This window comes from Pollachius pollachius, assembly GCF_949987615.1.
Source record: "Pollachius pollachius genome assembly, chromosome: 4".
Classification (NCBI taxonomy): Eukaryota; Metazoa; Chordata; class Actinopteri; order Gadiformes; family Gadidae; genus Pollachius; species Pollachius pollachius.
The window spans coordinates 9,019,228-9,036,410 of record NC_136937.1 but is presented as its reverse complement, the minus strand read 5'-3'; the positions used below and the strand labels follow the sequence as shown (position 1 = coordinate 9,036,410).

The window sequence follows — 17,183 nt, the reverse complement described above, 5'->3', positions numbered from 1 at the left end:
TGTAGCGATTTATGCATGTGACATTTCTTTAAGAGTGGTATGTAAATCAATCAATCCCTCTGTTTGGCATTTGGGGGGAGGTTGCAGATTGCAACCAACTTTACCAACTTTAATCATACTTTAATTTTCACATTGCATGAAACTTACATTTTACTCCCAAAATCTGTGAACTGCACTTATCATGTTAAAAGACAACTGGATTCTCTATCATGGCTTTTACAGCCATAGAGCTGTGATGATTTCAATAGAGTTATAAAATATTTTTGCTATTCTTAAACTATCTCTTTTGCTATAAGAAGCTCAGCATAAGGTTTTGGAAAACAAATGTGTCTTTAGGGCAGGATGTAGTGTACTACATAGCTTCTCTTCCAAGCAAACCTGCATCGCTGCTTCATAGCCAAAATCAAAACCCTAAAGTCCATCATGAAAACCAGACTAGATCATAGAAAGCACATGTAACTTTCATTTGGGGGTTAATTTGCCGAGAATCCGAGTGTATCCATCAGTGGCAGAGCACTTGCATCAAATAATATTTAGCTTGCATTGATTGGCCCCGAGTTCTGGCTACGCCGCCGTAGAAATGTTGGCTCTCGATGCTCTTGGCTTTCATTCCCTAAGCTGTTTTTTTTTGGGGGGTTCTGTCGTTGATGATACTCTGAGACACGAGACAAAGAACTCTCTGGCATGACTTGGGTGTTTTTTTTTTTCTTTTCGTGTTGACTCAAGTCTTTGAAGCGAGTTCAGAATAAAGGAGGGGGCTTGGTGGGGGGGGGGGTGGATTAGATTTAGTTTTCAGGGCTCTCGACGCGGGTATGAAGTGTATCACACAGCGCGTGCAGTGAGCTCGCCGAGGTGAAAGGAAATCAGGGGTGACGTGAGCAGCGTGTGGCCCACGCATCAAAGACCCTGCGCTCTGCACGCACGCACACACACACACACACACACAGACAATCACACAGAAAGACAGAGAGACACGCACACAGAAAGACAGAGAGACACACACACACACACACACACACACACACACAGAAAAACAGGGAGACACACACACACACACACACACACATACACACAGAAAAACAGGGAGACACACACACACACACAGAAAGACAGAGAGACACACACACACACACAGAAAAACAGGGAGACACACACACACACACACTTGAACACATACATATATCCATAGACATCTACTTTTGTTCTTTCTTTCACTGAACGCATGGATAGATACAAACACACACACGCATACACACAAACACGCTTGAACACACGGGTAGGTCCACATCTATCTTCTTTCAGTGTGTGTTTGTGCGTGGGTGAATCCTGAAAGACAGAACCAAACACACATACTACTATGTGTGTTTGGCTACTAGGTCCCTATGTCTACCCGCCCTTCCTTTATCCGTCACACACACACACACACACACACACACACACACACACACACACACACACACACACACACACACTCACACACACACACACACTGACAAGACGGGACATCACCACCCTGAGAATCAACTCTTCAGACATGAAGACACACAAACAGCAAAGGTCTCCTCTGTTAGTTCAGGAACGCGTTAGTTTCCTCTCTCCTTACGTGTATATAAACGGACCTGTCGACGGGCGTGGAAAAAAATGCAGACATAATGTATACAAATCCGCTTCCAACTCTTTTTCTATTCATTGGTTTATTTCTTTAAAAAATACTTTTACCGTCTCGCGAAATTACTGTCAAGTCGTATTGAAAGCTGAATCCTAAACGCCAGCAGTAAAAGCAGTTTCACAAGAAGTCTGTGTCTAACTCTTCTAACTCAGCAAAACATTGCTACCTGGCCCGCCCCTGAAAGGATTTAGAAAATGCCAGATAGGTTGAACCATGACAAACTACTCTTTTACTCTAGAACGCCAACACCCTTCGTCGTATGATCTGTTAACTTCAGGAACCCCAGAAGAAAACAATGGTGGTCCATGAGGATGAGACAGCGATAGAGTGAGAGAGAGAAATGGTGAGTGATGGAATATTTCAGCAGGATAACTATTTTATGATCCGTCACATCCACAGCTGCAGTACTCCTCTGTAACAGAAAAGTGATCTCAGTATGATTTCCTGCTAACTGAAGATCTGCCTTTCAATCACAGATTTGCTGGATACTATCTGTGTGTGTGTGCCTCTGTATGTGTGTGTGTCTGTTTCTGTTTCTGTGTGTGTGTGTGTGTGTGTGTGTGTGTGTGTGTGTGTGTGTGTGTGTGTGTGTGTGTGTGTGTGTGTGTGTGTGTGTGTGTGTGTGTGTGTGTGTGTGCGTGTGTGCATGTGTGTGTGTGTGTGTGTGTGTCTGTGTATTAAGTATTGTTTTTCCTACATAAAACATGCAGATTCAGATCTGGACAACAGGAAGGAGCCTGTGTAAAGCGTTCGGTGTTCCGGTGTCTGGTTATTCCGGGGAAGTGGAGGGAGAGGGGTTCCATCCCAGTGGACCACACCTTGTGATCCAGCCCTGCTTTCTCATCCCCTCTGAAAGGTGAGCTTGTTATGTTGGCCGGTTAGTCCCTGCCTGAAGCTACCGAGAGACCAACACCGGATGCTGTCTAGGATTTCCCAGGCTGAAGACACTTCATATCAGCAGCCAGTCTGGGCCTATACCACACTGAGCACACATGGTGGGTTTGCATATACGTGTTTGTGGGTGTGCGTGTGTGTGTGTGTGTGTGTGTGTGTGTGTGTGTGTGTGTGTGTGTGTGTGTGTGTGTGTGTGTGTGTGTGTGTGTGTGCGTGTGTGTGTGTGTGTGTTTTTCTATATATGTATGTGTGAATGTGCATGTGAGTGCACACATGTGTGTAGGTATGTATATGCATGTGCATGTGTTCGAGCAGGGAGATCAGCGCAGTTATCCGAGACTCCGTCTGCTCTAGCCTACAGCCTACAGCGCACCACCGGGAAGTTTCAGCTCTATAGACCAACCCAGAGACGGGTTCAGATTCAATTACCGCCTAACACATATCCCCGCTGTCACCTATTAACCCTTCTCCTAATCTCTCCTCCTTCTCCTCTCCGCTGTCCTCCATCATCTGCCACCTCGTCAGCGAACCCCCAGAATCATTTCCAAACCCGCTCCCTTTCTCCTCTCTGTCCCAATCCTCCTCTCCCGTTCCGCCCCTCCCTACTCTCCCTCTTTCCCCTTTTTTTCCCCCTCTCCTAACTCTCCTCTAACTCTCCTCTCTTTTTCCCGGTCTCCTTTCCCTCTCACCTCTCTTACTCTCCCCTCTCCCTCTCCCTCCTCTCCCCTCCCTCTCCCACTCCCCTCTTTCTCCCCTCCCTCAGTGCAAAACATTCATCCCAGGGGCACTATCAAGACGCAGACCTGGACCAACCTCTCTGAGGAATTTCCTTTTCTACCTGTCACCTCTCTTCATGCATCTCATATGTTGACGCCTGTTTAGGTGTTTGTATTCGTTTTTTGTATTCCATCTCTCTCTCTCTTTCAACTCTCTCTCTCCGATTCAAGGCGTGTCCCAGGGATGGCACAGAAATGTGATTGGCCACCCCGAGTGTCACCCCAACTCAATGTGGCAGGTGATGGGATATGAACTTGTCAATCAAAACAAACAACAAACAGCTTTTACACAATTGTTGTTCGGGTACACATTTGTACCGTCCTAGTTTGTGGCATGCGAACTAGGATTTGTCATACGGGCCACCAAGTGGCGTGCTGTGGACCGGGGCCTCTCCGGCCTCCCTCTGTGCCCCCCTAACCAGTATGGTGCCACCACCCAGCCCCCTCACCTCTCCTCGATGCGCACCCACAGGTCGTTGAAGTGGCGGTGCCGCTGCTTCTTCTGCTTGTTCCTCCTCTTCTTCTTCATCATCCTGCGCCGCTCCGCCTTCTGCAGGAGGTCCAGGCTGTGGGGCAGCAGGGCCTCCTCCTCCTCCTCCTCCTCCTCCCCCTCCCCCTCCAGGTGGAAGCGGCCCCCCAGGTGGGCGTCCTGCTCGGGGCCCGGGAGCTCGTGCAGGAAGGGCACCAGCTGCGGGGGAGAGGGGTCCCGCCCGTGGCCCTCCGTCTCCGTCGGGTCGGAGGGTCTGGACCTCCTGGTGGTGGGGGGGGGGGGGGGGGGGGGGGGGGGGAGATGTTGAGGTGAGCAATGGAGGAGAGCAGAACAGAATCAGACGTCTTTCATAACATTTCAAACTTCATCACTAATAGTGAGGAGGTGTTCTTCATTGGAGCAAGGCTATGTCGGATGTTATGCTCATTTGATCAAGGTCTCTCAGTTGGAAGTGGATCAACCATGGTAGGGTTAATATTTACAAAAGCAAAAGCATGTGTGATTTGAATTAAAGTTCTTAGGAAATGTCAGGAATGGAAACGGTTTGATGTTTTCAGTACATAAGTGCGGACAGACACACACACACACACACACACACACACACACACACACACACACACACACACACACACACACACACACACACACACAAAGGTAGAGCACCGAAATTGCGAAAGGGACAAAAAAGTTTATTGCAACGATTTCGCATTTGGATAAAAGGTAGCCACTGCAATCTGGCTTGCACTTTGTCTAAATCTGTCTTAATGCTGGCCTGTTCAACTGCAGTTGAAGAGCAAGAATGTACAATCTAACTCTCCCTCCCTTTCCCTCACTGCTACCGGCCCATCCCACTGACTTCCAGCACTGCATACGCACGGGGATCTACGATGCGTAGACACATGCACTCTCACCTCGCAGGTTGTGCTTAATACATCTGGAACTCTGCGTGGAATCCCTGAATGCGTGTGTTTCTGGGCGTGTTTGCCTGCACAGCCCTGTCTGCTCATCCGGCCACAGATAGGGCTGGATGAAAGCCGAGATAGCCACCCACGTTGAGGAGGGCCATGGGAGATGCCATGCTTCATAACCGAGTGGAAGAGATCTGCTTCACTTCACCTCTGCCACAACACCACCTCCCTGATGGCTGGCCAGGGCACACATATTTATCTACAGGTCAACCACAATGGCGGGGGCAACGCACCAATACATGTTGAAAAAGAATGAACTAAAGCTTGGCGCGTAAACACGCAACACACAAGGACAGCTATTATTATCAGTGAGCCGTTCAAGGCGGGAGACATAACAATTTTTTTTCAGCTTCTCCACAGTGCCATACATTCTCGTTCTGAGAACCCAACAGAGAATGTCTCGCGGCACGAACATACCTGCAGACTTAAAGTGCCTTTCAGGGAGTTATCAGGGTAGCGATCCAAAATGCTACGGAACATGAATGCATGCACCCTCCACACACACACACACACGCACACACGTACCGACCCAACACATATGCACACACACAGGACAAACAAACAAACACACTCCAGTTTTGGAGATGTTTGAGTGAAGCTTAGGGCTTAGGGCCTCTTTTCATTAAAGGTCTAGAAATCAAAGGCAAAAGCCCCTAACCCGCGCGTATTAGTCTGGAACGGCGCGGCCTATTCTCGATTTCTACAACGATGCTTAACGTGCACGTTAAAACCGTAGCATCGGCAAGGAAACCCATTTGACCACGGGTAGAAATCGATGTGTCTGTACCACAAGTACCAGTACAGGTGTGTGTGTGTGTGTGCTACGTGTGTGAGCACGCGAGCACCTGACCCGGGCCTGTTTACCTGCTGATGGGCTGGCCGGCTGGGGTGTGCTCCACCTCGTAACCCTGGCGACGCAGGACGTCTATCACTGTGTTGTTGCCGAGGAAGTGACCTGCAACACGGAAACACAGGGGTCAACTCTCAACATCCACCAATCACGGCGCATGTCTTTCACGCACACGCACCAACGCGCACACACAGCCAAGCACACACACATACACACAAGCAAACGCACACACACACACACACACACACACACACACACACACACACACACACACACACACACACACACACACACATGCAGCCAGGCACACGCCAACACTCACATACACACAAGCAAACCTACACACATACACACATGCGCACAAACTTTCCCACGCACACAAAGGACAAAGGTGCACATTATTTTAAGAAGGAGATGATTAATGTCGTATAATAGAAAGAATATATCTTTGCTATCAGAATGTGTATGTAAGTATGAATGGTTCATAATTGATGACTGTATGTATGTATGTGTGTATAGTATGTATGTATAGTATGTATGGTTTACTAGCAAAATCAAGAACCGGAAACTTGGGCCCTGGTGAGTTGACAGAACGGAGAGAAGAAAAATGACAGGAAAGGTAAAAGTGAAACATTACCCATCTTGCACTCAGGCACGCATATACAAACACACACACACACAAACACACACACACACACACACATGCAGACACACGCGTGCAGACACAAATATATCACTGTCAGTCAGCATTTTTTCACTTTGCAGTTTTCAGTCATGTTTGGGGGGGGGGGGCAGCATGGCCTGCACACACTCAAACAGCAGATGGCTGCGTCATCAGCTCCAGATAAAGTCTAAGTGCAGTCTTAGTGGTGGAGGCTTCCCCAGAGGGTCCTTCACAATAAAGGCGTGTTTGTACTGAGAGCCACATGGCCAGAAGGCCTCAGAAGCTGAAAACAAGAGACAGGTGAGCACTAAGAACAGAGCAGGCCAATGAAATGGTGAATTAAAGCCCTTACGACAGGCCCTTGTTCCTGTTGGCACATGGGCTGCCGTTGCTTTTGTAGCCCGTGTTTTTTAAGTGATAAGATACAGGAGAATTTGCGTTTCACATTCGGGCTCTTGGCATGGATTTTTCCACTGTTCTACTCTTTCCACGGCTGTGGTGGTTTTGCTCTTTGTTTGCAGTTCCTTTTACTTCATGCATGTGCCGAGACTTTATGTTCATTTACATTCTCTTGCACGCATTCCAAACTACAGACTTATTTACATACTTCTATAATTGGAGCGCTAAGATCCAAATATTTCAGGGTTTATTCCTCAAACCTAATCACATTCTCTTTTATTAACAATCCACCCTCTCCCTATATCCTCTCCTTCCCTTCACCCCCATGCCTTTCATCATTTCACTATTCCTCTCAACCCTAACTACTAAGCTTTCCATCTCTATTCCCTCCATTGTTTCCAGTCCTGTTTTCCGCACTCTCATTCTCTCACCTCCTCCTATCGCATTCCCCATCCTCTCTCTGTGTCTCTGTTCGCCATCACACCGTCTCTTCCTATATCCAGACCTCACGTGTCTATGTTGGCCTCCAGGTTTGTCTGGATATATGCTCTAAGGTCTCATCCTCTGAGCATTTACCTCGGTTTTACCCCATCATGGGTGGTGTTGCTATCAGTAATGCTATTGACAGCTATTTCTATATCAGTTGCAGATCGGTTGGGCTGAGTTTAATCCTTTTTCTGAAAGAGGTATAGAGTGAGCAAAATTGAGAGGTTAGATTATAGAGAGAGGGAGAGAGAGAGAGAGAGAGAGAGGGAGAGAGAGTGGGAGAGGGAGAGAGAGAGGGGTTAAGAGATGGAGAGAGAGAGCGACAGGGGTTAAGAGACGGAAAGAAAGAGAGAGAGAGAGAGAGGGAGAGGGCTTAAAAGATGGAGAGATAGAAAAGAGCAAGTTAGCGAGTGAGCGAGAGAGCGAGAGCAAGAGAGAGAGAGCGAGAGATTTACAGAAACAGATAAAGCGACGTATATACAGCGCCGGAAATAGAGATAAATACAGACTGAAGGATAGACAGACACCTCTATGTCTCTGCTTCTCTCTCTCTCCCTCTGTCTCTCTCCCTCGCTGACCTCCTCGGCTAGGTGAAGTGGGGCCCATTGAGGCTTCAGGTTGCTGTGTCAGGAGGTCTCTCTCTCGGCCCCTCACCCTGACAAAAGGGGGTCCGGGGCCTCATTGTTTGGCTCCGTTCAGCCGCGGCCACGCTGAGATGTGTAAACAAAGGCCCGGCGTTCTGCCCTGCTTCAGAGCCGTCCGCAGAGAGAGAAAGAGAGAGAGAGAGAGAAAGAGAGGGCTGTGTGTGATGTCGCCCTTCTGGGGACCCCGGGTGACGTCCCCACAAGCCAGTAAAACATGGAGTTTACATGTCCATGTCCCATAGGTGTTGGCTGAGGACATGTGCCAGTGTGTGTGTGTGTGTGTCTGTGCGCGTGTACTGGCTGAGGACATGTGCCAGTGTGTGTATGCATGTGCGCAAGTGTGTGTGCGCGAGTGTGTGTGCCAGTGCGTGTGCGTGTGTGTGTGTGCGCAGAACGGTTGAGCCAACATCCTGGCCCCCGTGACTGAACCCTGCAGTGCTGAACTCCTACCGCGGCTCTCAATAATGACTTTCTTCAGTCAACCCAACCACCGACTGCCGTGATGCAATCGCTGGTCGGGTTAGCTGGGTCTTTATACTTTGTCAGTAATCCTGGTAATTAATGGGGGACTAAGTTGTTTATACTGACCTCAGCGAAAGCGTTTAGGAATACTAGACCCGAAAGACTGAAACAAACTGAGGTATTCGGTTCAACATGGCGAAAGTCTGAAATACTTTTACTTAGCCTGTCTTGCATAGAAACGAATGCAACATTTAAAAGGGACATTTGTGGGCAACAATTGGTTTAATTAAACAAAGCCAAACCCCCGGCTTGATGGAGAAGCCAATATGTATACATCAAATGAATACCTTCAGAGGGAAGGAAGTGGCAGAATTTCGTCACATTGAGTACCCAGAGTTACGCAGGGGTTCCGGGGTAGGAAGGGTCAATATGGTTGATTATGGCGAGAGAAAGAAACACAAACACAAAGAGACAGAGGGGAGGACAGTCCCCCCGGCTGTCCCAGCCTCAGGACAACAGAGCAGTGTGATTTATGTGTGTTTACTTGAGGGGATTAAGGTGGCACCAATGGAGCTGCCCACCCCAATGTGCAGCCAAAGGGGGGTCCGCACATCAAAGGGACACGTGTTTTCACACACACGCACACACACACACACACACACACACACACACACACACACACACACACACACACACACACACACACACACACACACACACACACACACACGCACACACACACACACACACACACACACACACACACACACACGGCACATGTGTATGAGAATGCATGTGCACTTTCTAATACAAAGTGAACCATCAATCCTGTCCTATCCCCAAAGGCCTGAATGTGTCCAAACTCTTTGTGGGAAAAAATTGAAAGGTTAAAGCACTAATCAAGAAAGGCTGCGTGTGTGTGTGTGTGTGTGTGTGTGTGTGTGTGTGTGTGTGTGTGTGTGTGTGTGTGTGTGTGTGTGTGTGTGTGTCTGTGTCTGTGTGTTTGTGCAGACACTGAAGGATGGTGGGTCAACCTTTAAAAAAGAAAAACCAGCATCAACTGTAAAACATGTGAGGTTGTGGAGAGTGGAGCTGAGAAGAATGGAAAGACCCAGGGTGAGTCTCCTTATGCAATCAAATCCCAAAGCACGTGGAGGAATCCGGGCTGCTCTGATATTCCTTATTATTTTCTCTCATCTCTTAGACCACAATGCACCTGCGCACCACTGCATCAAAACAACTGAAAAGGGCAAAGACCGGCATTGCACTCCAAAAGGGTCTCCGAGCAACACAAGGCTCCTGGGTCCTTTGATCTCCAAACTGCAGCTTAATAAGCACCACTGGAAGGTTCCACTGCCCGTCCATGGAGAAGGAAGACAGATGGTTTATGACGATGGGCTCCTATTCTTCTGGCTCTATGGAAACACCACTCCCACCGCTGATTGGAGTCTACTTTGCATGAGTGGATTATCCTGCTGATTGCTCTCTGGGGGTGCATGAGTGTGCATGGCTCCACACTTTTTCTCCACTCCCAGCTCTTCCCTTGCCTAACCTTCACTATGAGACTGTGTGAACGCGCTCACAAAAGACCGTGTTTATATAGGGGTTTACTAGCCAGTAGGGTCACTTGAACCCGAATGCCTTAACGTCCACACAGCTGTGAGAATTCATGGGTCGAAGTCGGTGTCGACCACGCAGGGGGACAGGGAGTTTGGATATTTTCTGCTCATCACCACCATAAGCCCTTTGGATCAGAGTGAGGTAGTCAAACCAGCGCATCCTCAAACAGTGAACTGGTCTAAGAGGTTCATTGACTAGAGTTTCATTGACCCTGCACTCCTCTGGCCTTCTCTTGACAGACAGTGTGAAAACACTGAGTGCTTGATCTGAATCAATGGAGTACATTGAGGCATCTCTTCAGAGAAACACCGTGTCTTTGTTTGTCTTTCATTGGTTTGAGAGTGGAACTTAATGCAACCAGGCGGTTTACCATCTGTTGATGATGATATCTTCATGCCAGAGGGAAGTAATCCCATTTGTGGCTAGTAAAAAAGAATTGTTGGATTATTTCCCATTGCTATAATTTAATAATTATGTTCCATGTGTGTTCTTACATCTTAACTGCTTTGTTTACTCTAGTGTGTGTTGTCTTTATCGAGGGTTTCAGATGCTAGCAATTCAGCAAATTGGTGAAACAAAGTAATGTCAAAAGAAAAACTTTTACTTCACATTCAAGTCTTGAATGTGAAGTATATGAATATTGTTTTAATTCTCTTTTGTTTATTTTGGCTGTGAAATATTAAATGAGTATTAGTTTCTCTTAAATCATTTAGGTAGACTCTCGACTCCTAGTCTCCCCATATTTCGAGAGAGACAAACATCAGCCCCAGCTGGTAGCGTTACAGTGCCCAACTTCGTACAAATACATCTCCACGTCACCAGCAGTTCACCTTAACAATTAGCCGATTCATGTGTCTTTTCATCTGCAAAAAAGGCCAGCCTGTATATGCTCGGTCATGGAATTACAAACACAAACAACCTGTGGACATCTCTGATTAAACATGATTGATGTCCATGCGAGAGCAACAGAAAATTATGTTTTAACGGTTTAGGCTTTCCTGAAATTAGCCCTCCATACGGGATGTGGATCTTGGCAAGCGGTTCGAAGTTGAAGCCTACAACGTTAAAGGTGATTCATCTACTCTGCGCGCTCCAGCGACTCTATATCTCTTGCTTTCTGCTGCGGAGTAGTTAAGGTTATCTGATGAGAGCGAAACCAGTGGTAAATGACCTGAAAACGTGTATATGATTTATCTGAATGTCGTACCACGGTGCATCCCTTGCCTCTACTTCCTTCGTGGCTAAAAGGTTGCATTACTCATCTTTACTACCTCTCGGAATAGGGGGAAAAAATGGCGTCATTCGATTAATGCTTATTCCTTAATACTCGGTTAAAATCCTTCCCCAACACTCGCTCTGATGCAGCGCTTGCTACGTTACCACTCAAAGTGTTCCAAAAACAACATCTATTTAGTGTTTCCCTAAAAGCTGCTCATTAAATGCTCAGTCGGGCCAAATGGTATTCATAATTCAAAATACACCCAGTTCTGCACCTTAAACACCAACAGTGACCCTCCCAAAGTGGGCTCAAACTCTGGGAAAAACTCATTTTCCCCACTCTTTCTTCTTACATCTGCGACTGTAGACATGTTTCATGTTTCCATAGGTTATTTATTTAGGGCAATTTCATACATTTTAAACCTGAAAACCGGGGCCAAGACATCGGAAACAGGGCCAAGAATACGTTCGGTAATGTACGGCCTTGTTTGAAACGTACGTCTTGCCGTTTGCCTACAAATTGATGCTGTTGCGGGGGCAGAGGGGAAGAAGGAGTGGTGATGGGGGAGATAAGGAGCGACCTGAAAGCTTTTATTCACAGCTAGCTCCCCTTGAGGACGTGCAGACGGTTGAAATGAACCAGTGACATGTTGCCTGGATGGTTACCTCACAGTGTGGCCCTGTAAAGCTCCCCAGAACAGCATGTAAGACCTGTAGTCGCTGGTCTGTGAACCAGGTCCACACTGTGTTACTGTGTCGCTGAATGAACTGCCCTGTTTTGTTTCAGAGAAACCATCCACGGACGATGTGGTTCTGAGGTGAAGGCGGGCGGGAGTTAGGATTCACGTGGCGTGCAGTGATTTCATCCAATGGTTTCCGCAACATTATCCTAAAAAAGGATTTGTTTCATAGGCTTCCGAGAGTTTGAACGTGAGGGGCGCACAGCATTAACATGGAGAAACATCCACAGCGATGTAACATGGTTTAACAGTTAAAGTTTAATAGCCGTGGCCTACCATTAAGTGTTGGGATCATTGATGCAAAGTGAAAGACAAAAAGGAAGAGAGTCACCTGAAAGACAATCATTCAAAGACTTGCAATGCACTCAACTCTTCTTAATGTAGGAACCTAAAAAAAACTACCCAATACACCTTAACTTCCCCACCTTAGCTTCTCCACTTTAACTTCCCCACCTTAGCTTAGCTTCCCCACCTTAACTTAGCTTCCCCAGCCTTAGCTTCCCCACCTTAGCTTCCCCAGCCTTAGCTTCCCCACCTTAGCTTCCCCAGCTTACCCTGCGCACGCCGCCCTACTTAATCAGTGGCCTGCGTTATTACAGCACATTGTAAGCCTTAAATAGCGGTCATTTTCGTGTGCGCAAACCCTATTTACATTACTGCTTGTAACCAGGGCCGCCGCCGCAGTTGCTCTCATAACATTACGGCACGCTGGATAAACAAACGCAAACGCAGGCGGCACTCAAACGTCTTCCACCGGCCGAACCGGCACGCTCGGGGCTGTTTGTGTACACATGATCCCCCGCTAGTCTCTCGCTCGCTCTCTTCTTCTCCTCACTCTCTCACTCACTCTTCGCCTCTTTCTCTCTCTCTGTATTCTCCTTTCTCTGTCTTCCCCTCTCTCTCTGTGTCTTCTCCTTTCTCTCTCTCTCCTTTCTCTGTCTTCTCCTTTCTCTCTCGCTCTCTCCTTCTCTATCTTCTCATTTCTCTGTCTTCACCTTTCTCTCCCTCTCTCTTCTACTTTCTCGCTCTCTCTCCTTTCTCTGTCTTCTCCTTTCTCTGTCTTCTCTTCTCTCTCTCTCTCTCTCTCTCTCTCTCTCTCTCTCGCTCTTTTCCCCGCTCTCTCTCTTCCCTTCTCTGTATCCCTCTTCCCCTCTCCCTCTCCCTGTCAGCGCTGTGCGGAGCTTCTTGTGTGTGAAGAATGTGACACTAAAGTGTCTGGCAGCACGTTCCGGAGCCGTCTGCTGATGTAGTTGTTGCTACCTGGCTGGAAGTGCGTTGTGTTGCTAAGCGCCTCTCGCCAGAACCTTTACTCCCCTCATATCCCCTTCCCACGTCTTAGAACGAGCTGACAAGAGGCTGGCGGCTCTCCCACTCTCTGTCTCTCACACACACAAACACACACACACACACACACACACCGACACACAAACACACACATGAACATGCGCACACACACACTCACACAGCGACTCACACGCGCAAATACACACACAAACACGTGCCACACTAACACACGTGCAAATACACACAAACTGACACAGTCACAAAGACACACACAGACACACACACACAAATGCAATCCAGACTTGCAAATCTTATCCCAGATCAGACATTTTCTATATTTATTTATGATTGCATCAAGGTTTATTTTATTCAGAACTGCTAACCAGCCAAACACCACGCCTGCGGCTAGGCACGCTGCTAAAAGCAGCGCACAGTGTGTCAAGCCTTTGACGCCAGCGCAGAGCTCGCTGTCCACAGTGTCATCGCTAGCGGCAACGGCCAACAGCAAGCACGGAGGACGGGACTGGTGTTCGGATCACACAGCACATCCTGTTGGGCGCTTTATGTTTTTTCACTGTACATATCCAGTGTCTCACTGCGGTTTCGGAGGGTACTGTTTTAGCAGCCATATTTGTCCCTTGGATGGAAGGATCCCAGTTCCTCACTGTATTAAATGTGAAACCTCAATTATTTATAGAGCTTTGTACTTTGTGTGGCGTACACAGCAGCACACACACACACACACACACACACACACACACACACACACACACACACACACACACAGAGACAGCACCATACACACACACACACACACACACACACACACACACACACACACACACACACACACACACACACACACGGTGGGACATAAGTTAGGCCAAAATTAGGCAAATAATTACATACTGTCACAATTGGCTGATGGTTGACACAAATGTCTCAAATGTTTTCTGTAAAGTTTGCCATCTCACAAGATGGGTGATGAGTTAGAAAAGAAAAAAATGCCAAATATCTGTATGGAATGTATAGAATTGTACATTCAAGTAAAAAATAACCCCACAACTGATTCCTACGGCTACTCTGTACTCATAACTGATTTAGCATGAGACAACCTGTGGTGCTTTGAATAAAAGTCTGCTGAATCTGAATGCTTTTACTTTATAGAGGTTGTCGGCTGGAAGTATTGAAAACATGTGTGAACTGATCAAATCAAAATCATTTTTTTGGCGCATATATATTATCTTTGGTTTAATTGCCAAACATATACCAAACAGCGATAAGAGTTGGGAGTGATAACGAGAGAGAGAGAGAGAGAGAGAGAGAGAGAGAGAGAGAGAGAGAGAGAGAGAGAGAGTTAGCGGTGTGGTCCAGAGAGGACGCCCAGCCTCCGTGTGTCAGTGCCTTGTCATATCTCATCCTTGGCGTACGTGTAAACACCAGGGCGAAGCAATAGCTTGACAAACTGTGATTCAACACAGCTGTGATATGCTGGTGTGGAAAATAAAGAGCCGGAGGAATGAATCGCTGAAAAATAATAGAAGAACAAAAGAAAAGAAAAAAAAAACTATTTTCCTCGTACATGCATGATGGCTTCAGTCTTTTCTTCTCAGGGGTGAAGAGGAATGCCAATATCCCAAAGTTCCTTTAGTGTTCTGTCAGGCAGAGTTAAACTCTGAGTTCAACGGTGGGCTTCTGTCAAGAGGTCACTGGTTCGGCTCTTTCATTGCAATACTGATTGCAATCAGCATACTTGCAGGAGAATAGAAAGGAAGAGGAGGTGGAGGAGGAGGAGGAGGAGGAGGAGGAGGAGGAGGAGGAAGGAGGAGAGGGGAGGGCAGAAGAGAACTAGAGATGGCAACCGAGATGGCCGGAAAATACTACAACTTGCGCTTGACTTGCAAAGAAAGAAGCAGGAAAGTAGTTTGAAACAAAGGTGAATGATTTAATAGGGACATCGATGGCTGAGTTCAGTGAGATTAAGCTAAACGGGAAAGCAAAAACCGCAGAAATAGACAAGAATGCCCGAAAAATTAGGAATGTTAAGCTATCAGATGCCAGACTGATAGTAAGACCTTGTTATCGAAATTGAGAGTTTATCTTGATAATGTGCCCACATAAAATCTGGCGCGCTCCGTGTTTTTTACTTTGGCACAAAACCCCCTTTTACCTACTGAATCGAATTTATCTGTATCCTGTTTAAGGTGTGCCTACATTCGTTGGTGCTCATTCCCTTATTTTTCTTGGTCTCCCTCAACACGTTTACGAGAACATGGCTTCAACCGAGATCTCGAGAAAAAAGTGACATATATTTATATGGCAGTACTTCTATTGTACATGGATTCCCAGAGACCATTCACTCTAGCGACGGCAAAAAACGGCCATTACAAGGTGTGAGGTTGCTGCTTTATGTTTGAAGAAGCAAACGAATTATTACACAGACCGGCTGCTAAATCTTCTGGTGTCACACCCGAGCTGTTAACTCAAAGATGGACTCCAGGACTGTGTTTACAAAAAGGTGGACAAAATGGTGGAATTCCATGTCTCCTCCCCTCCCACGAGAGGCCTTGCCCGACCAAATGAATGATGAAGAGTTCACACACTTTAGGAAGATTTAGGGACTTATTTTCAGAAGATGGGATGGTGCCGATGAAATACAGGGCCCAAGGGAGGGTCTGGGGAGTGTGAGGTTGTTTTATTTTTGAAGATAAACCCGCGTGAGTGAATGATGGGAGACGGGAAACACTCCGGAGCTGTTCATATATCACACAGCCAGGCCCCTCGTTCTAGAAAGATATTATTTATAATGTGGAGCTTGCTCTCCTTTTCTTATGTTTCTATCACTGCCGCTCGCTTGCTATCTGTCTGTCTCTCGACCTCGTCACCCCTGAACACATCTTATTAAGTGCAGCCGTACAAAAGTGTGATCACAGTTGGAATCCGCTGAGAGTGGACTTTGGCCAGAGCAGTGTTGTTGGATTTGAATGTCCAAATATTGCCATCAGCTGTCCGCCATTGTTAGCACTCTGAGTGCTAAACGCAAGGTGTCAGGACAGCTCCACAGTACTTGTTTACTGTTTAACCGCTAAGAACATTTGAAGCGACTGTTTAACCGTGAAATTGAACGTTGAATTGTTAACTGTTGCAAATGTACGATGTAAACGCCATTATACTGTATACAGCCCATCTCGTTTAGAAAGTTAAGTCAAACAAATCCTCAAATGCCATCCTCAAACTTGGTAAAATAAGTTAAAAACTTGTTAAAATGTTCATCATGTTACGTTATCTCATTAATTAAGATACAATTATTTACCAATGTCTTGTCATTTGGAGTTTACACATATTTACAGGCTCATGCTAAAGCCCCATATTGTTGTGAGTAGACCGCAACTTTATAGCACTTATTATTACTAATTATTATCATTATTATTATTTCTTCTTATTAATTATTATTACTATTACCACCCCTTAAATTATATTACAATGAACGCCTCTCATTCACACACTAACACCAGCGGGTGAAGCCAGCAACGTAAAGCACTAATTAGCTTGCAACAACTCCTGGTCTCTATTTTCCAGGGCGAGACGGGGGGTATAAAAAGCCTTTCCTTTGGTAGACAAACGGCTGCTCTAACTCCAGATCCGTTGCCAGGTCTGTGTTTTCACTCTCCCTGTCCTCCTCTTTTACCCTGTTTCTCTAGTAAGCCTAGCAGGCAGCGGACAGAGTTCCTGGCTTGCATTCCACAACGATTTGCTTCCGCGAAAACAATGCAGATACGAAATAAAAGGAGGCCAATTGCACATCTGGGTGCACTGAAGGATCATATATTGCACTTCCTAAATAACGCAATTATTCCGTTATTTTTTTGGTCCTGTTTGCAATTTTTGTATTCCTTCAAGAACCGTTCTTTCCTAAAACATTACAGTAAAAAAATTGCAGAATTGCTAACAAAATAAAAACATTTCTACCGACTAGATTTTGCAATCTTAAAATATAGATTGCTGATGTCGAAATATCC

The 17,183-nt window shown here is 46.5% G+C and overlaps 1 protein-coding gene across 1 annotated transcript in view; it reads right to left on the bottom strand.

The window, feature by feature from the left end:
- trabd2a (TraB domain containing 2A) overlaps positions 1-17,183 on the bottom strand; it is a 50,711-nt gene that overhangs the window by 1,912 nt on the left and 31,616 nt on the right. The window contains exons 5-6 of the mRNA XM_079735524.1: positions 5,662-5,752; positions 3,789-4,091 (exon numbers count right to left, since the gene is read on the bottom strand). Coding sequence (XP_079591650.1) covers positions 3,789-4,091; positions 5,662-5,752 — 394 coding nt within the window. The remainder of the gene's footprint in view (positions 1-3,788; positions 4,092-5,661; positions 5,753-17,183) is intronic.